The sequence below is a fragment of the Trachypithecus francoisi genome, unplaced genomic scaffold (assembly GCF_009764315.1).
Source record: "Trachypithecus francoisi isolate TF-2019V2 unplaced genomic scaffold, Tfra_2.0 Lachesis_group20, whole genome shotgun sequence".
NCBI lineage: Eukaryota > Metazoa > Chordata > Mammalia > Primates > Cercopithecidae > Trachypithecus > Trachypithecus francoisi.
In genome coordinates this window covers 70,871,366-70,895,074 of record NW_022681466.1, presented here as the reverse complement: position 1 = coordinate 70,895,074, position 23,709 = coordinate 70,871,366, and the positions used below count along the sequence as shown (strand labels likewise).

General features: G+C 60.0%; 1 protein-coding gene and 1 long non-coding RNA gene across 6 annotated transcripts in view; one reads left to right on the top strand and one right to left on the bottom strand.

The window, feature by feature from the left end:
- MYO1C (myosin IC) overlaps nt 1-21,840 on the bottom strand; it is a 33,030-nt gene extending 11,190 nt beyond the window's left edge. Inside the window, exons 1-18 of one of the 5 annotated variants that reach the window (XM_033185174.1) lie at nt 21,569-21,840; nt 12,338-12,493; nt 11,804-11,919; nt 11,042-11,240; nt 10,778-10,858; nt 8,706-8,885; nt 8,528-8,626; nt 7,571-7,684; nt 7,409-7,480; nt 6,471-6,590; nt 6,271-6,353; nt 5,933-6,038; nt 5,739-5,819; nt 5,369-5,460; nt 2,845-2,939; nt 2,719-2,765; nt 2,518-2,598; nt 14-119 (exon numbers count right to left, since the gene is read on the bottom strand). In XM_033185174.1, coding sequence (XP_033041065.1) covers nt 14-119; nt 2,518-2,598; nt 2,719-2,765; nt 2,845-2,939; nt 5,369-5,460; nt 5,739-5,819; nt 5,933-6,038; nt 6,271-6,353; nt 6,471-6,590; nt 7,409-7,480; nt 7,571-7,684; nt 8,528-8,626; nt 8,706-8,885; nt 10,778-10,858; nt 11,042-11,240; nt 11,804-11,919; nt 12,338-12,493; nt 21,569-21,643 — 1,903 coding nt within the window. In that variant the 5' untranslated portion in view covers nt 21,644-21,840. Of the gene's footprint in view, nt 1-13; nt 120-2,517; nt 2,599-2,718; nt 2,766-2,844; nt 2,940-5,368; nt 5,461-5,738; nt 5,820-5,932; nt 6,039-6,270; nt 6,354-6,470; nt 6,591-7,408; nt 7,481-7,570; nt 7,685-8,527; nt 8,627-8,705; nt 8,886-10,777; nt 10,859-11,041; nt 11,241-11,803; nt 11,920-12,337; nt 12,494-13,324; nt 13,610-13,913; nt 14,258-14,285; nt 14,457-20,746; nt 20,882-21,568 lie in introns of those variants that run through there. The other 4 variants (XM_033185179.1, XM_033185177.1, XM_033185175.1 and 1 more) reach the window with 4 other exon arrangements.
- Nucleotides 20,446-23,589, top strand: LOC117067956. The gene is made up of 5 exons (XR_004430907.1): nt 20,446-20,551; nt 21,493-21,614; nt 21,729-21,922; nt 22,637-22,779; nt 23,162-23,589. It is a non-coding gene; the product is annotated as an uncharacterized LOC117067956 (long non-coding RNA).
- The last annotated feature ends 120 nt before the right edge of the window (nt 23,590-23,709 follow it).

The window sequence follows — 23,709 nt, the reverse complement described above, 5'->3', positions numbered from 1 at the left end:
GGGAGGGGCCTACCGGGCTGTTTGGCATCATTAGGCTTGATGCAGCGGACGTAGGCGGGCTCCTTGGACTGCAGGATCTCCACCAGCTGCAGGAGGCTCATCTTGAACTGGGTGGCGACCTGGTGAGCCGAGAGGCATGGAAGGTTGGCCGGCGCCGGGCTAAATCTGCTGACCCCAGCAGCGAGTACCCCACTCCCCCGGCTGGTGACGCAAGCAGCAGCCCCTGAATGGGCCTGGTCCTTATTCCTCCCACCGCACATTCCTCACCGCAGAGGAAGGGGGCCAGACTCCACCCTTACCCCTCTGGCTGGGCGAGGGACCGCAGTCTCCCAGCCTCACTCCAGCCTAAAACTCCTGCTCAGGTCTCCCAGCAACCTCAATGCTACACCTCCCGTTAGTGGCCCTTCTTTTTCTTTCTAGAACTTCAGGGCTGCCTTCCTGAACAGCGTGTCCCATGCTACACATCCAGCTATTATCTGGGTACGCTGCTCTGCAGGACCTGGAAGGATCTCGGGCCTGGCGGAGGAACACACTCCTTAGCAAAGACTCACAATTCCGTGCGGTCCGAGAGTAGCAGGTGTGTGCCTGCGGGTTCTGAGAGCCCCACAAAGGGACAGCTCATCCAGTCTGAGGGGTAGGGGGCACCAGGAGGCGTTTATCTAGAAATGACGCTCGGCTGAGCTTTAAAGGATAAGGAGGGGCGGGTGCTACAGGGGCAGGGCTGAGCTTTAAAGGATAAGGAGGGGCAGTGGCTACAGGGAAAGACTGAGGGGAGGCTGCTAAGTACTGCGGCAAGATCTACTGGCTGGTGGAGGGAGACAAGGAGAAAAAAGAACTAAGGGACCGGGCACAGTGGCTCACGCCTGTAATCCAGCACTTTGGGAGGCCGAGGCGGGTGGATCACCTGAGGTCAAGAGTTCAAGACCGCCTGGCCAACACGGTGAAACCCCAGCTCTACAAAAATTAGCTGGGCATGATGGCAGGTGCCTGTAATCCCAGCTACTCGGTAGGCTGAGGCAAGATAATCAAGTGAACCTCTCACTTGAGCCTGGGAAGCGGAGCTTGCAGTGAGCCGAGATTGCACCACTGCACTCCAGCCTGGGCGACAGAGCGAGACTCTGTCTCAAAATAAAAAAAGAACCAGGGATGACACCCAGGTTTCCGGCCTGGGGGACTGGGTGAGTGATCCCTGTCCTGAGTTAGGGAGAGAAGGAGAAAGCCTGGAGGGGAGACCAAGGGCCCGTTTGTTAAAGCCCAGTGGGGTCTAGGGTGGCTGGGGCCATCCAGGGGAAGAGGATGAGATACCCGAGTCTGTGGCTTGTGGGAGAGGCCTAGGCGGGAGGGTGTGCAGGCATCCACAGCAGGGAGACGCTAGGGCCAGGAGGATGTGGGCGCCTCGGGAGAGGGTGGGGCAGACAGCAGCAGCGGGCAGGGGCCCAGGGAGCCAGACCCTGGGCGGCACGACGCCTGCATGCCCTCCCTGCTAGGCAGTCTGGCTTCCACCTCTCTATGCACCCACTAACCTCACTCTTCTGGGGCTCACTCTTCTTGCCAAGCCCAACAGCCGTACCTCTGCCCCCAGCTCGCTGGAGCTCTCCCTGCACCTGGCACCCTGGCCATGCCTGCCTTTTCCGGTCCTTCTCCTTGATGCCATGGCTTTCCCTCTCACCTCCTGGCCTTTTTAGACTCTGTGTCTGGATTGGACCCTGACTATAGGTTCATCTGACATTCCCAAGTCATCTCCAATGCCTCCTCCTCCAAGGAGCCTCCTCAACCCCTCGCCCCTTCCACGCTGTCAGGCCGTTTGCTGTTCCCTCTTCTAAGTTTGCAAAGCACCCTGTGCACGTTGCTGCAGGCACACCCACCCATTCTGGTACCTCAGTGCCTGGCAGCGTCTGCTATAAATGTCTGCTGAGTGGGTGGACACATGACAGCAGCCACACAGAGGCAGCTGTCAACACAGGGACACCCACAGCGACAGATGTACACACGGATTCCCCTACAGACACAGCCCACACTTAAGACACACGGCTCCACTCTAGACACAGCACACACACACACACACACACACACACACACACACACACACAAGTAGGCAAACAGGGACGGGCGCGGAGGCCGAGGCAGGTGGATCACCTGAGGTCAGGAGTTTGAGACCAGCCTGGCCAACATGGTGAAACCCCATCTCTACTAAAAATACAAAAAATTAGCTGGGTGTGGTGGCAGGCACCTGTAATGCCAGCTACTCAGGAGGATGAGGCAGGAGAATCGCTTGAACCCGGTAGGTGGAAGTTGTAGTGAGCCAAGATTGCGCCACTGCACTCCAGCAAGGCTCTGTCTCAAAAAAAAAAAAAAGTAGGCAAAGAGGGACCTAAGGCACCCCCTACAGACACCAGCATATGTGCACACAGCCTCCAACACGCGTTCACACGCACACTGCCAGCTCCCAGGCTCATGCAGGCCCTCATGCATGTTGGGGTGCACACACCCCTGTGCCCGGTCCCGCCACCTCCTCACCGTCTCTGGCCGCTTCTTGTCACTGAGCTCGCTCCGGTCGAAGCACTGACTCATAATGGGATTCTTCGAGCTACACATGGTCTGTGTGGGCAGAGCCGGGGTCAGGGAGGGGCACAGGGACAGGCAGGACAGGCTCCTGGACACAGGTGCAGAGCGGTGGGCTACCACCACCCCCACCCCAGCCTCCTGGGTCCTCCTCACCTCCTTAAGGTTCCGGAAGAGAAGGTCATTGTTTTTGTCCAGAAACCCTGGGAGGGGAGAGCAAGTGTGAGGTGAGAGACAGCCTCCCTGCAGGCCCCTGTGGGGACACAGCTCCAGGACCCTCACCTGTCACGCTGTAAGTCACCTCCCCAGCGTAGTGCAGAAGGCGGAATTCCCCTCGGCCCAGAGATTTCCGGGTCCGCTGGTCAGCCAGCTTGTGCCTGGGGGTGATGGGGTGGAAGCTGCAGATGGCCGGCCTGAACCAAGCCCTCTGCCTGCTAAAGGGGCTTCAGGAACAGGAACCAGCCACGTAAAGAGCAGGTGCACCCCAGGCCGGGCACAGTGGCTCACGGCTGTAATCCCAGCAGTTTGGGAGGCCGAGGTGGGTGGATCACAAGGTCAGTAGTTCGAGACCAGCCTGGCCAATATGGTGAAACCCCGTCTCTACTAAAAATACAAAAATTAGCCAGGCATGGTGGTGGGCACCTGTAGTCCCAGCTACTTAGGAGGCTGAGGCAGGAGAATCGCTTGAACCTGGGAGGTGGAGGTTGCAGTGAGCCAAGATTGAGCCACTATACTCTAGCCTGGGTGACAGACCAAGATTCCATCTCAAAAAAAAAAAAAAAAAAAGAGCAGGCACACCCCAGGGCTGGGTCACTGAGGCAGGCCAGTGGCCTCCCTGCTCAGAGCAGACCACAGAGGCTCAGAGAGGTAGATGGCCTTGGTCAGGGCCACACAGTGCCAGGACCAGGACCTGGGCCGCCTGACGGCCAGGGCACGCTGCAGGGAGGGCAACTCTCGTTGCTTCCGGCTGCTGCGGGCTCTGCTCAGAAGGCAGTGGTGAGCTCTGCCCACTACTTCTCAGAACGGAATCTGCTGCCCCAAGAGAGCACTAAAGTCTTAGGCATGTTTATACTCTTTGGCCCACTTGCTACTTTTAAGAACTATTTCAAGCAGCTAACCAGAGATAGAAAGACTGAAGGCACGAGATGTCTGTGGCAGCCTTGTGATGCCAGCAGAAACCTGGTGGCTGGCCAGGGGCCCCGAAGAGCTGGCTGAGAGAGGGGAGTATCTGTGGGTCAGAGCCGCTCCAGGAAGAGTTTTGAAGAAAATTTTCTGTTTGATGATACAGGAAAATGTGCAGGATATAGCATTACCCTGAGCCTTATACACAAGAAGTTCTTGACTATGAAAAAAATGCATAGAAAAAAGCAGGAGGGAAAGGCAGGAGGGAAATGCTTCGCACGGTTATCAGCCGTGGCCTTTGGGCAACAGAATCACAAGTGGCTTTTGCATACAGCCCAACTTTGCGCTAATGAGCAATATTATTTTTATAATCAGAAACAAGTTTTTAGTATTTATTTATTTATTTACTATTTATTTATTTATTTTTGAGACAGAGTCTTGCTCTTTCGCCTGGGCTGGAGTGCAGTGGCTGGATCTCAGCTCACTGCAAGCTCCGCCTCCTGGGTTTTACGCCATTCTCCTGCCTCAGCCTCTGGAGTAGCTGGGACTACAGGTGCCCGCCACCTCGCCCGGCTAGTTTTTTGTATTTTTAGTAGAGACGGGGTTTCACCGTGTTAGCCAGGATGGTCTCGATCTCCTGACCTCGCGATCCGCCTGCCTCGGCCTCCCAAAGTGCTGGAATTACAGGCATGAGCCACTGAGCCCGGCCTAGCAAGTTTCATTCTCAAAAAAGAACAGGGAGGAAGCCAGGCTACTAGCATCTTTTTTTTTTGGGTTGAGGTCTCGCTCTTGTCACTCAGGCTGGAGTGGAATGGTGAGATCTCAGCTCACTGCACCCTCCACCTCCCGGGTTCAAGTGATTCTCCTGCCTCAGCCTCCCAAGTAGCTGGGATTACAGGTGCCTGCCACCATGCCCAACTAACTTTTGTATTTTTAGTAGAGACAGGGTTTCACCATGTTGGCCAAGCTGGTTTTGAACTCTTGACCTCAAATGATCCGCCCACCTTGGCCTCCCCAAAGTGCTGGGATTATAGGCGTCAGTTACCACGCCCAGCTGTTTTTTTTTACTTTTTGAGATAGGCTCTCGCTCTGTAGCCCAGGCTGGAATGCAGTGGGTTGATCATAGCTCACTGCAGCCCCAAAACTCCAGGGCTACTGATGCTCTCGCCCCAGCCTTCTGCATAGATGGGACTCCAGGCGTATGTCAGCATGCCTGGCTAAGCTTCTTAGTTTCTTTTTTTTTTTTGAGACGGAGTCTCGCTCTGTCACCCGGGCTGGAGTGCAGTGGCCGGATCTCAGCTCACTGCAAGCTCCGCCTCCCGGGTTTACATCATTCTCCTGCCTCAGCCTCCCGAGTAGCTGGGACTACAGGCGCCCGCCACCTCGCCTGGCTAGTTTTTTTGTATTTTTTAGTAGAGACGGGGTTTCACATGTTAGCCAGGATGGTCTTGATCTCCTGACCTCGTGATCCGCCCGTCTCGGCCTCCCAAAGTGCTGGGATTACAGGCTTGAGCCACCGCGCCCGGCCAGCTTCTTAGTTTCTGAACACACGTGAAGCGTCCTTAACTCAGCACTTGGTCACCTCCTTGTGGCTGGTGTTTTGGGATCGGGGAGGGACTCCCGCACTCTGCAGGCTCTGCCACAAGTGAGTCCTTGCCCCCAGCAGCCCGGCGGCCCCACTCACGTCAGGAAGTGTGGATGGTGCTTGACAGTGTCCTCCAGTTTCTCCAGGAAGGTCAGGTCCGTGGCCTCCCCGGGGCGCAGACACTCCTCATCCTGGGGGGGTGTGGCACAGGGGGAGGGACATATGGGGGAGGGGCCAGAGAGCACAGAGGATTGGGGTCACCATGCTGGGAGGCACAGACGCAGGGGAGGGGGCAGATCACAGGGAGCCTCCATAGAGAGCTTCCGACCGTGGCGGCGCTCCCTCCGTCAGCCATTCACAGCCTTGCCCCACACTCTGGCCCTCTGTGGAGCAGCCTGGAGAGAACGGAGAAGGGGGACATCCTCCCACCCTCCTTCAGCACGAGGCCTTGGAGGCACAGAGGACTCACCAAAATCGAGATGATGCCCTTAAACTTCTCCTCCACCAGATCACAGATGATCTTGTTGTTGAAATACTGGACGGGCTCCCACTGAGGGGCAGAAGGGAAGGAAGGCATCACCGTGGGGTCCTGGCACCCTCTCCCAGGGGCCCCGATGCCCAGGCTCCCCATGGCCCAGAGAGTGCCCTCAGGCTTGCACACACCGCGATGCCCTCTGCCTCGTACTCCTCCTGCTCCGACTTGAGCGTGAGCTCGATGAAGAGCTGCTGCAGCTTCTCGTTGCAGTAATTGATGCAGAACTGCTCAAAGCTGTAAGGAAGGAGAAGAGCCCACAGTGGCTCCGTGGGGACACAGGACCAGCAGAGGGGAAAGGCTGGACAAGGCCCCTGAGCACAGGAGGTGAGACACACAGAGCCAGTCCCTGGCTGGCTGGGGAGTCACGGGGCAGGAATGAGAGGCTGGGGGATAGAAGACAGGGAGCAGGACAGGAGCCTGGGAGGAGATGGGGGGAGGGTGGGGGGGGGGGAAACGTGGCACTGACCTGTTATGCTGAAACACTTCAAAGCCATAAATATCCAGGAGCCCGAGAACCGTGGTGCTCCGCCAGCTGGGGCTCTCCGCATCCTAGGGCAGTCATTCAACCGAAGGCGTGGGCCCCCGCGTGTGCCAGCCCCACCCCGCAGCGCCCCCCGCTGATGGCCCCCCCTCCTGCCTCGGGAGCAGTGTGGAGCGAGCCCTCACCTTGGAGGCCAGCGACCTGTTGATCTTCCCCACGAGCCAGGTAAAAGTGCGGCTGTACACAGCCTTGGCGAGAGCGTCTCGCGCGTAGGCAGCCTGCTCCAGGTTCAGCGGGCTCAGGAGCTGTGGGCACAGCGTGAGGCAAGGAGATGAATGCCACAGAGCCCGTGTATCCCACCTGCCCCCAGGCTCAGGCAGACCAGGAAGCTGTCACCACTCTGTACTCCTAGCTCCAGCGAGCCTGCAGTGTGGGGAGGGGTGCTGATAGTGGGACCTCAGGGAGGACAGGTGGCCGCCCCAGAGGGAAGGTGGTAGAGGGACAGGTCCGAGTAGCTGGGATGACAGGCGCCCACCACCACGCCCGGCTAATTTTTGTATTCTTTTTTTTTTTGAGACGGAGTCTCGCTCTGTTGCCCAGGCTGGAGTGCAGTGGCCGGATCTCAGCTCACTGCAAGCTCCGCCTCCCGGGTTTACGCCATTCTCCTGCCTCAGCCTCCCGAGTAGCTGGGACTACAGGCGCCCGCCACCTCGCCCGGCTAGTTTTTTGTGTATGTTAGTAGAGACGGGGTTTCACCATGTTAGCCAGGATGGTCTCGATCTCCTGACCTCGTGATCCGCCCGTCTCGGCCTCCCAAAGTGCTGGGATTACAGGCTTGAGCCACCGCGCCCGGCCTAATTTTTGTATTCTTAATAGTTGGGGTTTCACCATGTTGGCCAGGATGGTCTCGAACTCCTGACCTCAGGTGACCCGCCCACCTCGGCCTCCCCAAGTGCTGGAGTTACAGGCGTGAGCCACTGTGCCTGGCTCTCTGCTTCCCTGAGCAGCCTTCCTTCCATCCCTCCAGCACTGCTGAGGGGACCAGGCAAAGGGGAGTGATGGGAGCACAGGCTGCTTTGGAACACCTGCCCCTCCACACCCGAGGGCAAGGGCCCGGCCTCACCTCCTCCCCCTTGGCGATGATCTTCCTGTGTGTCAGGGCTTCTCGCAGCGTCGAGCCTTCCACGCTGAGGAGCTGCCAAGGGCAGGCAAGGATGCGGTGAGGGCACACCCCCGGCCCCCACCCCCGCTGTCCTCCCTTTACCCTCTGCCCGCCGCCGCTCACCCTGGTCAGATACTTCAGTTGGTTCTCGGTGGTGACCTGGGCGTTGCTCTCCTCGTCGGCAGCAAAGTGGATGTTACCCAAATGCAGGACGCTGGCCACGATGCTCAGCAGGTCCTGGGGAGCAGGCCGGGGGCAGGAGGGGGTGAGAGGGGCCAGAGAGCCCCAAGAGGGCAAGTAGCGGATGGCCACACAGGGGTGGGTGGTGAAGTGTCTGAGAGGAGAAGGGGCTGGAAGTGGGAATGGGTGTTAAAGGTGGAAGGTGATTCTGGGGGTGGGCCGGGCACAGTGGCTCACGCCTATAATCCCAGAGCTTTGGCAGGCCGAGGCGGGCAGATCACCTGAGGTCAGCAGTTCAAGACCAGCCTGGCCAACATGGCGAAGCCGCATCTTTGCTAAAGATACAAAAATTAGCGAGGTGTGGTGGCAGATGTCTGTAATCCCAGCTACTCAGGAGGTTGAGGCACGAGAATCACTTGAACCTGGGAGGCAGGTGTTGCAGTGAGGTCAGATCGTGCCATTGCACTCCAGCCTGGGCAAAAGAGTGAGACTCCAGCTCAAAAAAAAAAAAAAAAGGAGCCGGGCCGGGCGTGGTGTCTCATGCCTGTAATCCCAGCACTTTGAGAGACTGAGGCAGGTGGATCACCTGAGGTTGGGAGTTCGAGACCGGCCTGACCAACATGGAGAAACCCCGTCTCTACTAAAAATACAAAAAATTAGCCAGGCGTGGTGGTGCATGCCTGTAATCCCAGCTACTTGGGAGGCTGAGTCAGGAGAATTGATTGAACCTGGGAAGCGGAGGTTGCAGTGAGCCGAAATTGCACCACTGTACTCTAGTCTGGGTAACAAGAATAAAACTCTATCTCAAAAACAAAACAAAACAAAACAAAAACAACAACAAAAGAAGGTAATTTTGGGGGTGTGAGAAGAGGAAAGGGAGGGTCCCGTAAGAGGCCTCACCTCCACTTCATCCTCAGTGAAATCAATGACTGTCAGAGCCTTCCTGACCACCTTCCAGTCACTCTTGTCGTTGATGGAGGAGACTTTGGCACACTGGCCCTGGAGGAAGGGCACAGCTGGGTTAGAGCCCTGGCAACAGATCCCTGGGTGGCACCTGCCCTGCCTGCCAGCCACTCACCTTCACCAGGTACAGGTAGCTCTGGGGGTTCCGTTCCAAGCCCAGCCTGCGAAGAGTCTCCTCCTCGCCCCCCTCCAGCAGCTGGTAGAAGACGTGGAAGTTCCGCTCCCCGTGATTCTGGTGCACCACTCGTGACTTTTCCAGGAGGTAACTGAGGATATGGCCACCCACGGGGGCACCCTGTGGGCAGGACAAGGCATAGGCCTGGTCGGGGGAGTGGGAACAGAGCCATCTGCCCGTCTTCTCCCGACTCCTGGGCTTGGGCAGCCAGACCTGGGCGCCAATTCCAGCCCTGCCACTAGTTGTGTGGGCTGAGGCACGCCACCCATGCTGGACTCAGTTACTTCATCTAAGAAATGGGGAGATTCAACTCCATCCACCTGGCGGCTCCACCTGGATGCCTGACAAGCATCGCAAATTCAATAGGCCTGAAACTGAACACCGGACCTTCCCCCTCTTCAAAGGAGCTCCTTCCTTCTAGTGTCTGCCCATCTTGGTCAGTGGTGAGTACATCCTTCTCGTTCAAGCCAAGGCCCTGGCAGTCCTCCTGCAAGCCTGTTTTTCTTCCATACCCTACATCCAATCAGGCAGCCGATCCTGCTGCCTTAACTTTTAAAACATCCAGAATCCAATCACTGCACCACACTGGTCTGAGCCACCGTCACCTGTCACCTACTCGATGACATCAGCCTCCTAACCAGTTTCCCTGCTTAGCCTGGTTCCCCCACCATCTATTCATCTACTCCCAATCTCCCAGTGAAGCAGCCAAAGTCATTTTTTTATTTTTGGAGACAGGGTCTTGCTCTTTCACCTAGGCTAGAGTTTTTCACTGCAGCCTCAACCTCCCAGGGCTAGGCTGGAGTGCAGTGGTGACATCTCGGCTCACTGCAACCTCCGACTCCCAGGTTCAAGTGCTTCTCCTGCCTCAGCCTCCTGAGTAGCTGGGACAACGGGTGCCTGCCACCACGCCTGGTTAATTTTTGTATTTTCAGTAGAGACGGGGGTTTCACCATGTTGGCCAGGCTGGTCTTGAACTCCCGACCTCATGTGATCTACCTGCCCCAGCCTCCCAAAGTGCTAAGATTACAGGCGTGAGCCACCTCACCCAGCCCAATGACTCCTCTTCTACTCAGAGTTTTAAAAAAAAGGCCGGGCGCGGTGGCTCACACCCGTAATCCCAGCACTTTGGGAGGCCGAGGCAGGTGGATCACGAGGTCAGGAGATCGAGACCATCCTGGCTAACATGGTGAAACCCCATGTCTGCTAAAAATACAAAAAGTTAGCCGGGCAGGGTGGCAGGCGCCTGTTGTCCCAGCTACTCGTGAGGATGAGGCAGGAGAATGGTGTGAACCCAGGAGGCGGAGCTTGCAGTGAGCTGAGATCGCGCCACTGCACTCCAGCCTGGGCGACAGAGTGAGACTCCATCTCAACAAAACAAAACAAAACAAAAAAAAGTTATTGCAATGACCCAAAAGGGCCTGCACCATGTGGCCTCTCTCTGTTCTCAGGCCCCTGCTCTCTTCTCTGGCTGCTGTGGCCTCCGTGCTGTCCTGGAACACTTCCAGGACCCTCATATCTCAGGCCTTTTGTCCTGGCCTTTCCCGCTGCTTGGACAGGCACCTGCACAGCCTGCTTCTCCGTCTCCATCAAGCCATTATTTTTTATTTTTTCTAGAGACAGGGTCTCACTCCGTCTCCCAAGCTGGAGTACAGTGGCGTGGTCACAGCTTAGGGTAACCCTGGACTCCTGGCCTCAAGCAATCCTCCTGCTTCAGCCTCCAGAGTAGCTGGGACAACGGACATGTGCCACCCCATCCAGCTGTCAATTTAAAATGCCACTGTCTCAGTGAGGCCTACCCTAATATGACCGCACCTGGCCCCCCCACACTCCTTACTGCGTTGTATTTTCTGCCACAGCCTCAATTTCCCGTTTATTGTTTATCACTCTGCAAGGCAGGAGTTTTGTTTGCTTTGTTTTACTGCTGGAATTCCAGCACCTGGAATAGTTTCTGGTACCCACTAGGTGCTTAACCTACTGAATGGGAATCCTCGCGACACACACATCCATGGTACCTTGAAGTCAAACTGCACATCCATGTACTTCCCGAACCTGCTGGAGTTATCGTTCCGGAGGGTCTTGGCATTTCCAAAGGCCTAGGAGTGGACGGGGGTATGAGGGACACCTGGCACTCTCCTCCTGCCCTCCCCACCCCACCCTGTAGCTACTGCTGCCCCTCCCCTCCCGCACTGGGCTTCTCTCCCTCCCCTCCCCTCCCGCACTGGCCTTCTCTCCCTGCCCCTTCCCTCCCGCCCTAGCCTCCACTCTTGGCCCCTCACCTCCAGCACTGGGTTGCTCTGCAGCAGCCGGTCCCGCACAGCACCTCCGCGCTCGGGGGCTGGGCAGGTCTCTGCATAGAACTGTAGCAGCCTCTTGGTGGCCTCAGTCTTGCCTGCCCCACTCTCCCCAGAGATCATCACTGCCTGGTCCCGACGCTCTGTACGCAGTGCTCGGTATACAGTGTCAGCCACGGCAAACCTGGGGCAGAGGCTCGTCAGGGAGTTCGGGGAGAGGGGCCAAGCGGAGCCCCACAGGGAGTCCCGCTCCCACGTCTGGGTGGAGTCCTCTCGTGAGTGGAAGTCTAATACACCCTTGAGGATGTATTGAGGATGGGGACTGGGGGTCCCTCGCAGGTATGGGCCATGGGAGATCTGTCACAGCTGAGAATGGGCGTCACTGCCAGCGGGAGGACTGAGATGATCTCACAGGTGGGAGTCTGGAGGTCACTTAGGTAGAGGCTGGCGTCACTCATAGGTAGGTTTGGAGGAGGGTCTTCACAGGTGGGGTTCAGAGGTCACCAAGATTGGGGGGCCACTCCCAGTTAGGGAATAAGTCATGGGTGTGAGTTGGGGTATGGACTGAGTCCCACCCAGATGGAGTTGAGTTGTGACACTCATCTCTGGTCACTCGGGGATGAGAAACTGTGGGATTCCTCACAGGTGTGGCGCAGGAGGTCAGGATCATTTTAGAGTAAGGGTTGGGTGGGGCCACTTCAGATGGAGACAAGAGGGGCCGCTGCCGGAGGGGCTGGGGTCACTCACAGATGAGGGGGCACTTCATAGAAGCTGACGCCACGGTAACGCTCCATGTGCTGCCGGCTGTAGATCTGCAGGTCCCGATAGGGGTTGACAGAGACGAGGACGGGACCAATGTAGGTCTGGGGTTGGGGGAAGAGAGTCAAGTTTATCCCGGGCCAGGTGTGATGGCTCACGCCTGTAATCCCAGCACTTTGGGAGGCCGAGGCAGGTGGATCACCTGAGGTTGGGAGTTCGAGACCAGCCTGACCAATATGGAGAAACCCCATCTCTGCTAAAAATACAAAATTAGCCAGGCATAGTGGCGCATGCCTGTAGTCCCAGCTACTCGGGAGGCTGAGGCAGAATTGCTTGAACGGGGGAGGAGGAGGTTGCAGTGAGCCAAGATCACGCCACTGCACTCCAGCCTGGGCAACAAGAGTGAAACTCCGTCTCAAACAACAACAAAAAAGTTTATCCTGGTGACCCCTGGTGTCTCCTCACCCTCTGCCCTGTGTCTGTGACCCCAGCACCCCTGCCATCTCCCCACAAGGGCCTCACGTAGATGAGGTTCTCCCGAAACCGCCGCCGCAGGTTCTCGATAAAGGCGGCCTCGCTGGTGAAGTTCTCCAGCAGCACGAAATCCTGCACCCCCACCCGGTCACGGGCAGTCAGCGCGCTCTCCATGGTCACCCGAACCCCGTCACTGCCCAGGGCCTGCAGAGAATGGGCCACAGAAGACAGTCAGAGTCCTAGGGGACCAGGCAAGGCCACTTCTCCTCCACTGCACCTGTGGGACTGAGAGGGAACACGGGCTTGTGGACTCAGGGCTGGACAGGGGCATGAGCCTGATGGGTGCGGAAGGCCTGGGTGTGGAGGGCCTGGGTTTGGAGGGTCCGGGTGTGGCGGGCTGGGTGCGGAAAGTCGGGTGTGGAGGGCCTGAGTCTGGGTGTCGCAGCACAGGGATCACCGAGGCTGCGGGCACAGAACAGAGACCACATGAAGCACTTGGGTCCCGGTGTGTACACAGGGCACGGACGCACGCAGGACCAGAGGGCAGAATCTGGGAGTTGCTGGTTTTGGGTGGAGAAAGGAGGGGGTCACAAGAAGGAACTCCTCGAAATAGCAGAAAGGCTGCTCTGTTCAGCTTGGACCAATCCCCTCCTCTCTCTGGGCTGCTTCCTCCTCAAGGAGGAGGAGTTAGACCAGGTGACCTCAGGTCCCTTAGCTCTGAGCCACGTGTGACAGGTGCTTTGGAGGACAAATGGCTCAGGGTCAATCCTGCAGACAGGGTGGGGCCGTCTCTCCCATCCGGACCCACCCACATCTCCACAGGTAGAGCGTCTAGCACCAAGGAAGAGGTTACTCCCAGACTACACTAGAGGGGTTCCCCCAGAGGGCCCCCCACCCCAGCTGGACTCAGCCACCCACTCCAGAAGGGGGGGCCTCCCTCGCATGGCTGGGGCCACTCCCTTTCCTCCAGCTGCCGAACTCCCCAGGCACCTCCTCCTCTGAGTCCTGAGAAGCCTCAGGGGATGGGGGGTTTACCATGGAAAGCCCGGCTGCCTCTGGGTCTCACTGGAGGGCTCAGCAAGACCCTCGGCCTCACAACCAGGGCTGAGATGGATCCCTCACCAAACAGGGGCTCAGGGCTCCAGAAAACGGACACCCAGAGTATCCAGGGTCAGAGAAGAACAAGGTGGTGGTGACTGGAGGTGGATCCCAAAGGGGCCGCCGGGTGTCCTCTGACCACAAAAGGCCCAGATTTCTGGCCTGGGGCGTCACTCCGGGCCGGGCCGGGGGCCTGCCCCTCCCAGGCTTGTCCTCCCCGCCCAGCTCCAATCCCGCGCCCAAGCGGCTGCCAAATCCGGCCGCGGTCCCCGCCCCCTCGCCCTCGGGTCAGGGGTCTCCGCGTTCTCAGGCGTCCGCTGCAGCTCCTCGTCCGGCCCCCCGGGTCCGAGCGTCCCGCGGGGCCCTCCCCGCCTCGGCCTCCTCCCCCTGCAACTTCCCGGGACGTTTTTCCACACGGAATTCCTGGGCCGCGCCCGCTTCCTGGCGAGGCCGAGGCGACGCCGCGAGGCGGGGAGGGGCGCCCGGGACCCTCCGCCCCGCCCTGCCCTGCCGCCCCCCGGCTCACCGACGCCCGGTAGCGCATCCTGCCCCGCCGGCCTGGCGCCCGCTCCGCTGCCCGCGCTCTGGGTCCCGAGCTCGGCGGCGGCGGCGGCGGCGTCAGCGAGGGAGGGCCCGCCCCCCGCACCGCCCCCACCAGGGCCCCTGAAGCGCGGGGCTTCCCCGGCCTCCCTCGCCTCTCGCGCGGACGGGCTGAGGTCCCCGCCAGGTGGGGCTGGTGGAGGTGGGGGTGTCGGGGGGGGTCCGCGGGCGGGGACGGGGCCGGGGGCGGGCGGGGCGGGCTCCGCCTGAGTCAGGTTTTCCAGGAGGGACGCCGTTGGTTCCAGGGTGGAGCCCGGAACCCGCGCGGCCGCCGCGTCTACACGGACCCGGAACTCACTTCCGGGCCTGGGACGACACTCCGCGTCGGGCCCGGGCGCTGGGCGGGCACCGAGGCCTGCGGGTCCCAGAGGAAGCGGGATTTCCCTCCCCCAACCCCTGAACTCGAGTCCCGGGAAAGTTAAAAATAGAACCAATGTCCAAATACGGCCGGCGCGCCTGGCGGGCGGAGCGTTCTCCGTGCGGGACGCCGTCCACCCACACGCGCCGGGGTCTGGCCCGAGCCTCGAACCCAGGAAGATCTTGATTTTCCTCGTCAGCACGGAGCGCGTGCCCCAGGGACAGGGACGGCCACCGGGTGCCCTGGCCGAGCGCGCGGAGTCCCCGGCACCTCTGGAAGGCTCAGTTACCCTTCTGGGAAATTCGCGTATCCCCGCCCACGGCATTTGGGGCCCACAGCCTGTCCCCACCCGTGACACCCCACTCGCCTCTGGGCCCGGGCCTCCTCCCTCTCCTTTTTTCTTTCTTTTTTTTTTGAGACGGAGTCGCGCTAGCTCCCACGTTGGAGTTCAGTGGCGCGATCTCGGCTCACTGCAACCTCCGCCTCCCGGGTTTAGCGACTCTCCTGCCTCAGCCTCCCGAGTAGCTGGGATTACAGGCACCCGCCACCACACTCGGCTAATTTTTGTATTTTTAGTAGACACGGGGTTTCATCATGTTGGCCAGGCTGGTCTCGAACTCCTGACCTCAGGTGATCCATCCGCCTCGGCCTCCCAAAGTGCTGGGATTACAGGCGTGAGCCACCGCGCTCGGCCCATCTCCCTCCCTGCTTTGAAAGGGATCTCTCCCGTCTTTCCGAATCTCCGAGACGCCCCCCAACCCCGAACCGGCCTTGGCAGCCCCGCCCTCCCTCGCCTGGGGCGAACCTTGGCTCAGATCCCACCGCGGGCAGGGGCGGGGACGTCTAGAGCCAGCAAAAGGCTGGGCTGGTGCTTCCTCGCGGTGGGACTCTGAGCAAGTCACTTAACGTTTCGGCTTCTGTTCTTCATCCCCAACATGAGGTTAACACAGGCCTAGAAGGGCCATTGGGTGGCCTGAGATAGAGCGCGAAGGCACCTCCCAGACCCCTCTAGACCCCGCTTCCCACACCCACCGCCTTCCCTCGGCCGGACGCTCATTCCTCACTTGTGGGCAGAGGCCTACTGAGAGTCAGGCCCTGGGCCACGCTTCCGATCCGGTGGGGAGAGCCTCAGGCGCGTCTACAGGCACCTGCTTGCCCTACCAACACAACGGCAGACACAGACTCGCCCTGGAGGGGTGGGCAGAGCCGGGAACCAAAGACCCAGCGCCCCACCCCCAGCTCGCGGACGCCGCTCCCTGGGGAGAGGGCGAGGCTGCGGCAGGTGCGGGCTGGATCCTCGCGGGGAAGGCTAGTTACTGCAACAACAGACCGGCCGGAGCGGCGCCCCGGGGACCCCCGAGCGGGGGCGCCAGCTGGTGGGGGAATGGGAGCGGGGAAGGGGGAATGGGGGCGTCTCGACAGAGGCGGGGGAGGGCGGGAGGAGTCGCCCGCTGCGGTGCCCCCAGGTTTAAAATCCAGAGGGAGGGCCAGGCGCGGTGGCTCACGCCTATAATCCCAGCACTTTGGGAGGCCAAGGCAGGCGGATCATCAGAGTTCAGGAGTTCGAGACCAGCCTGGCCACCATGGCGAAACCCCGTCTCTACTAAAAAATACAAAAATTAGCTGAGCGTGGTGGTGGGCGCCTGTAATCCCAGCTACTCGGGAGGCTGAGGCACGAGAATCGCTGGAACCCGGGAGACGGGTGCAGTGAGCGGGATCACACCACCGCATGCCAGCCAGGGCGACAGAGCGAAACTCCGTCTCCAAACAAAACAAACCAAGAAAAATCTAGAGGGAGCAAGGAGGGGACCCAGCCTCCAGCTCGCCCAGGGATGGGGAGCGCCTTAGAAGACGGGGCAAAGCGTCAAGAGAGCCCCTGCCGGAAGCTCAGCTCCCTCCCTGCCCGGCGAGGCGCGGGGGACCCGGGCCGGGGGCGCGGCCAGAGGGCGGGGCGGAGCTTCGCGGCCGCAGTGTCCGCCCCGCCCCTCCACGTCACGCGGTTGGAATGAGGGGAATCCGCGCGCGGAGGGGTCGGGCCCGCTTCTTCCAGATCCCCGGCCGCGCCGCCGCATTCCCGGGATGCCCGCTGGCGCCCCCGCAGCCACCGCCCGGCGGCGGAAGGAGGGGGCATCGCCGCCGCTCGCGCGCCCCAGGGCGGCTCCAGCCCTGGCAACCCCGGGCCTGCCCCGCCTCACTGGACGGAAGCGCGAGCCCGGGGCAGGGAGGGAAGCGGAGAACCGGGCTGGGAAAGACGCCGCGGCTGAGGCTGCAGCGCCAGGCGCCTCCTGCGTTCTCCGCGCTTTTTTAGGTTACTCCCTTCGGTGCCCCCAGCCGAGCCATAAGGTCTGTATGATCACTCCAGTGCAGAAGAAATCGAGGCTGGGCAGGTGACTTTGTGCAAGGTCTCAAGAGGAGTGGGACTGGAACCCAGGCACTCGAACACCTTACTGCGGGGCTGCCCTGAGCCTCTTGGTGCGGTTATCAGGGCTATCAGGGCTGAGACCTTCAGTGACACGGTACAGGCCCCTGTCGGTGTCGTGTGATTCTATTATGTCACATGTGGGCCTTAGGAGTGGGCCAGGGCCTTTGGCTCTGGGCCTAGAGGTTCCCTGCAGGCCATGGCCTCTGAGTGACCTAGGAGACTTCTTCCCCAAGGCTGCCTCTGGGTGTTCTCCCACCTGGGGAGGCGTTTACTGGAACCACAGGGGTTGGGGTGGCCCAGCAGACCTGGGCTATCTTGTGCCCTTCAGATCCTATAGGCCAGGTGCCTACAAGCCTGACTTCTGGGGACAGCGGGAACCTCATGTTCCCCCAGCCTACGGGCACACAGATCTTGCACAGAGATCTTGCCGTGGGGTAGGGGTGTTGGGGGCTGGGAGGAGGTGTCATCTGAGGCACCCAGGACTGCTGCTATAAACCGATGTCTACCGAGCCCCGAGGCAGCAGAAAGACTGTCTCATGGTGGCACAGTGCTGGGCGGCACAGAGCAGGGACTCAACTTCTATTTATTAAACAAATCTTAGATCTGAGCCTGGCTGCCCACCAAGGACCATTCCAGGCCTCAGGGAACTGTTGTGAAGGGAAATGGGGAGGAGAAAGTGGTGACTTAGGTTCTCTACCCTGATTGCTCACAGGGCCTCAGTCCATTCTGGCTTCACAACCATGGGCCTTCGGCTGCCAGACACCTCGGCCTGGGGGGTCCAGCAAATGTGAACAGAGGCAAGGTGCAGTGAGTGGCTCAGGCCTGTAACCCCAGAACTTTGAAAGGCCGAGGCAGGAGGATCTCTTGAGGCCAGGAGTTCAAGACCAGCCTGGGCCGCATAGTGGTGAGATCCCTGCCTCTAGAATTTTTTTTTTTTAATTAGCCAGGTGTGGTGCTGTGTGCCTGTGGTCCCAGTTACTCGGAAGGCTAAGGTGGGAGGATCGCTTGAGCCCAGGAGGTTGAGGCTGCAGTGAGCCGTGATGGTGCTACTGCACTCCAGCCTGGGTGCCCCAGAAGACCCGGTGTCAAACAAACAAACAAAGCAGTAAAGCCATAACATGTTAACATAAATTTGTATGGGGGAAAAAAGTAAACGGCCCAGGAGCAGTGGCTCACACCTGTAATCCCAACACTTTGGGAGGCCAAGGCAGGCAGATCACTTGAGGTCAGGAGTTCCAGACCAGCCTGGCCAACATGGTGAAACCCTGTCTCAACTAAAAATACAAAAAGTAGCAGGGTGTGGTGGGCGCACACTTGTAATCCCAGCTACTTAGGATACTGAGACAGGAGAGAATCACTTGAACCTAGGCGGCAGAGGGTGTAGTGAGCTGAGATCGCCCCACTGCACTCCAGACTGAGTGACAGAGCAAGACTCTGTCTCAAATAAATAAACAAACAAACAAACAGGGCCTTTGACCCCTAACCTGTACTCCCTGTTCAATGTCTTTGTAGAGAGAAGGGTGGCACTTCAAGCTGGTCATCACAGCCTGGCATTAACAGGCCTGCTCTCGGCCGGGCGCGGTGGCTCAAGCCTGTAATCCCAGCACTTTGGGAGGCCGAGACGGGTGGATCACGAGGTCAGGAGATCGAGACCCTCCTGGCGAACACGGTGAAACCCGTCTCTACTAAAAATACAAAAACTAGCCGGGCGAGGTGGCGGGCGCCTGTGGTCCCAGCTACTTGGGAGGCTGAGGCAGGAGAATGGCGTGAACCCGGGAGGCGGAGCTTGCAGTGAGCTGAGATCCGGCCACTGCACTCCAGACCGGGCGACAGAGCAAGACTCCGTCTCAAAAAAAAAAAAAAAAAAAAACAGGCCTGCTCTCCTCCCTCCACTCCTCACACCAAGTAGTCACGACCTGCTAAAACCTCACCTCCAGGCTAGGCGAGGTGGCTCATGCCTGTAATCCCAGCACTTTGGTAGGCCTAGGTGGGCGGATCACGAGGTAAAGAGATTGAGACCATCCTGGTTAATACGTTGAAACCTCTTCTCTACTAAAAATAAAAAAAAAATTGGCCGGGCGCGGTGGCTCAAGCCTGTAATCCTAGCACTTTGGGAGGCTGAGACGGGCGGATCACGAGGTCAGGAGATCGAGACCATCCTGACTAACACGGTGTTAGTCTCTACTAAAAACTACAAAAAACTAGCCGGGCGAGGTGGCGGCGCCTGTAGTCCCAGCTACTCGGGAGGCTGAGGCAGGAGAATGGCGTGAACCTGGGAGGCGGAGCTTGCAGTGAGCTGAGATCCGGCCACAGCACTCCAGCCTGGGTGACAGCGCGAGACTCCGTCTCAAAAAAAATAAATAAATAAAAATAAAAAAAAAAAAAATAAAATAAAATAAATTAGCTGGGCACGGTGGCACGCGCCTGTAATCCCACCTACTCGGGAGGCAGAGGCAGGAGAATAGCTTGAACCCAGGAGGCAGAGGTTGCAGTGAGCTGAGATGGCACCACTGCATTCCATCCTGGGTGCCAGTGAGACTCCCTCTCAAAACAAAACACAACAACAACAAAAACATAAAACAAACAAAGCCGGGCGCGGTGGCTCAAGCCTGTAATCCCAGCACTTTGGGAGGCCGAGCGGCGGATCACGAGGTCAGGAGATCGAGACCATCCTGGCTAACACGGAAACCCCGTCTCTACTAAAATACAAAAAACTAGCCGGGCGAGGTGGCGGGCGCCTGTAGTCCCCTACTCGGAGGCTGAGGCGGGAATGGGGAACGGGAGGCGAGCTTGCAGTGAGCCGAGATTGCGCCACTGCACTCCAGCCTGGGCGACACAGCGAGACTCCGTCTCAAAAAAAAAAAAAAAAAAAAAAAAAAAAAAAAAAAAACAAACAAAAACCTCACCTCCATCACTGCTCCTTACCTGGGCCAAGACAGCAGCCTCCTAACTGGCCTCCTATTCTTCCTCCTACCAATCCATTTCCCCTCGGGCAATACAAATCAAATGAACACCTCATGTTCATAGAGTGTAGGTTTAGGGCACTCTCCATGTGCCAGGCCCATGATTCACACCCACTGCTGCTTACCGGGACCCTGCCTATGAACTCCCGAGACACCCCCGCTGTCCTCAGTTTACCCCACTGCTCTTGCATTCCAGTGTGCCAGGTGGCCCGCTCCAGTCCCCTCTGTCCCACCCCTCCCCTCCCACCCACAACACGCAGCCAGGAGGAGCCTTCGCACCGTCGCCCGCCAGTCCAAGCTTCAATGCCTGCACCTGCGGCTTCCCCAGCCCGGGGCACTCTCCTTGCCCACCTCACAGAGACCAGGCTCAGGTGTCACCTCCTCCAGAACCCCTTCCCGATTCTCCCGAACACGCAGCGTCTCCTTATCGCACCCCGCAGGAGTCAGCTGTTTCCTTGTCAGTCCCTCCCAGGAGACGGCTCCCACTCCCTACACCCAGCGAGGCACACGGTGGGGCTCAGTCACCCCTTCCCGGACCCCTGGATGAATGAATGAATCTCAGAGACAGGAGTGTGCGCGGGAGGCCGGAGCGTGAGGACTGACGGCCGCGTGGCCAGCCTCATTCTCCGGCCACCCCGCAGGTCCCGCCCGCCACACTCGGGGCACGCTGGGCCCCAGGGGCGGAGAACGGGAAGGGGCGGGTTCAGGCGGCTTCTCCGGAACCCAGAGGCAGAGCAGGGCTGCGGGCGGGGCCCGAAGGGCGCGCAGGGTCCTGGGTCCCGCAGCCCAGGCCGCTCTTCCCCGCCTCCCGCTCCCCGCAGGTAAATCTAAGTCTCCACCAGGCTGCGCCGGCGCCTCCGGGTCCTGGGACCCCCCGCACGGGTCCCCCCGGCCGCTCTTCGGCCCCAGCGATCCCCGGCCATGGCCCCCGCTTCGCGCACGGCGGCTCCCGGCCCGGCCGCCCGCTCCCCACACCCGCCCCCCGCGGCCGCCGTCCCCGCGCTCCGAGTACCCACCGGCTTGGCTCTTCCGGCGCGGGCGGGGGCCGGGCTGGGCGGCGTGGCGGGCTCGAGGATCCGCGGCCCGGGCGCACTCTCCCCGCCCAGGGCCCGCCGGGGGCCGGGCCGCAGCCTGTCGTCATCCCGGGCAGGGCGCGCACCCTCCGGCCCCGCCCCACCCCAGCCCCGGCCGCGTCCGCGGAGCCTGGATGCGGGCGGCCCCCGCCTCGGCCGGTTCCCGGGGCAGCCGCGTCCGGCCACAGCGAACACGCGCGCGCCCCTCCGGCCGAAGACCCGGCTCCCCACCGCGGTGCTGGGGGCGTGGGGGCGCCTGACTTTCTCCCTTCTCCGGGCCCTTTGCCTCTCCAGCCCCTTCCCTGCGGGCCGGGTCAGGGCCGCGCTCCCCGGTTTGTACCCACCCGTGTCCCTTCACCCACCTCCCACACCGTCCTCCTGCTCTGAGTCTTGGGAGGTCCCAGCCCGGCGGACTGGAGAGGAGCGGGGCGTTGACTGAGCCCGGAGCTTCCATGCCCTCATCCTTCGACCTCACAGCAGCCCGCACTTGCCTTTTGTGCCCAGTATTCACAGTTCTGCCCACTGAGGTTCAGGAAGCTGGAGGCGTCAAGCCCAGACCTCCACTTCCAAAAATCCTGCCGCTGGTGGCCCTTACATCCCTACTCTTCCACTCACCCCGTCTTGGTCAGTCTGTTCTGGCCCCATCCAAGGATTGGAACCCCTCCCCCTCTGCTCACCTCTTGCCCTAGGGCTCTGCTTGAGAGGGGCTGCCCGGCCCTGGGGAGATACTCCACCCTCCGCCCATCCCGGAGCATCCCAGCTTACAAGCTTGCAGGGCCTGTGGGGATGAACCACGCGGATGATCTCCCCGGTGGGTACCAGCTCCACTTGCAGCGCCATTCCGCCCTGCGGAGAGCCAGCGCCTTGGGCACTGGGGCCTGTGAGCAAAAGCTGCCTGCCCACTCGCTGGCTCTGACCGCTCCAGGAGCCAGGAACCTATGGTCTAACGCCGGGGTGGCCACTTGGTTCTGCTTCAACTCCAGCCCCAGGGGATGTGGCTGGTCCAGCGCCTCAGGACACAGCTGGAGCCGTCCAGGTCTGATTGGGAGGCCTCTTGGCCCGGATGGTTGGAGCAGGAAGAGGAGGGGCTGGGGATGGAGGAAATGCCTGTTGTCCCAGGTAACCAGAGGAGCCGATGCAGCCACCCAAGGGGGACCCTGGGCTCCAGGTCAAAGGGTAGGACGCCTTTCCCCTTCCCCTGCCACCCCCCAGCAGCTCTATGGCTGGGCCCCTCCTCCTGCCCACTCTCTGGTACTAGCTAGAGCACAGGGCCCACCCCCCAAACCAAAAGGGGATGCCCTCCCCTAGGCCAAGAGGACCCCTCAGTGCGCACTGCCTTTCCTGCACATCCCCTCAAGGGGGCTGTCCCCCACAGCAGGTGGGCCCCCACCGTGCGTCTGGGAGGCCAGGGCTGCTGGGGGCTGGTCACGCTGGGCGGAGGGCGTTGTCCCACTGGGAGAAGACTCTTGTCTTACCCTCCTCCGAGCCTCAGAGCTTGTGAGGTGAGTTCCTGGGTTCCCTGGGTGTGGCAACCCCTAGCCCTGTTGATCCTTGCATTTCGACAGTACCCCCAGGTGACCCCCACCCCTGACGTTCCTGCTTTTCTATTTTTACTGCTGCTAAATCACAGCTGACACTTTCCTGGCCTGAGACTGAGCCCTCCAGTCTCCAGCCATTCCTTAGAGGAAGTCAGAACAGGGAAGTGGATAGGGGAACAGACCTTTCCAGAGGGAGAGGCTGGCATAGGAAGGGCCGAACCCCGTGGGCGTGTGCTGGCACCAACAGCCCCATAGGCAGGGGCCTTCCCCCTGGCACCCTTCTCTCTCCCCACAGCCTCCCCCGCCCCGGAAAGGCTAGCAGGCCCTCCTTCCTTCCTTCCTCCGGGAAGCACATCTATCCACGGCAGGCTCATCCCCAGCGGCCACACAATGGCCCTTATCAGCCGTGGAGCCAGGCGTAGACCCAGTGCACACCAGGTCTCACTTATTTCCTGTTTCCACCCAGTGGGTCGGGGTGGACCCAGAGCGGCCATATCCTGACTGGGGCCCAGAAGACGGAGAGCACCCCCGCTTCCCCTTTCCGCCTCTCAATCACTGCTGGGCTCACTCCTCCCTCACAGGAGGCAGGGTGTGTGGGGACCTCAGTTCACCACGGGGGAGGTGAGCATGTGGGGGGACCCCTGGGGTCAAGCCCCAGGGCTGCATTAATCTGAACAGGGAGGCGGGTCTAGCGCGATATACTTTTTGCAATTGTTCTTCCACAATAATCTTGAGAATAGGGACATCATCTGTATTTTACAGACTACTGAGACCGCTCTGCGGGTGGGTTCAGACCCCATTCCTGTTTCTGGTCCTGCAGGAAACCACAGGTGCCTGGAACTTTGAAGAGACTGCACCACTTCTCTGAGCCTTGGCTTTCCTGTCTGCCCAATGAAGGGTGCCATACGGCAACCCTCCCGATGGCTGTGTGTGTGAGAAGGAACAGGCAGCAAGTGAGGGCTTTGGAGGTCCCTAGGTATATGCGCTGGGGGCAGGCATCGGTTACCATGCGGGAAAACTCAGCAAGAAGGGTCTGCGAAGTGGGGCAGAAAGAGAAGATGGTGGCATTCTGGACCGGTTAACACAGGAAGAAGGCTCCACACTCAGGGTATGCGGGGCAGCGGGTGAGGAGGGATGAACGAGAGCTCATTCGACTTAGCAGAGTCCATGAAGCGGCCACCGGCATAGACGGCATGCTCCACCTGGTTAGCGCTCCAGGGGCTCACCATTCTGGAACCTCATCCTAGCCCCAATCCTGGCCACTTCTGCAAATCTCAGACACAGAAGTCTAGTTGGGATCTCCAGGACCTCTGTTCCTGGAGTCTACAGCGAGTCCCAGGCCCATCACTGTACCCCCCACCCCCCAAT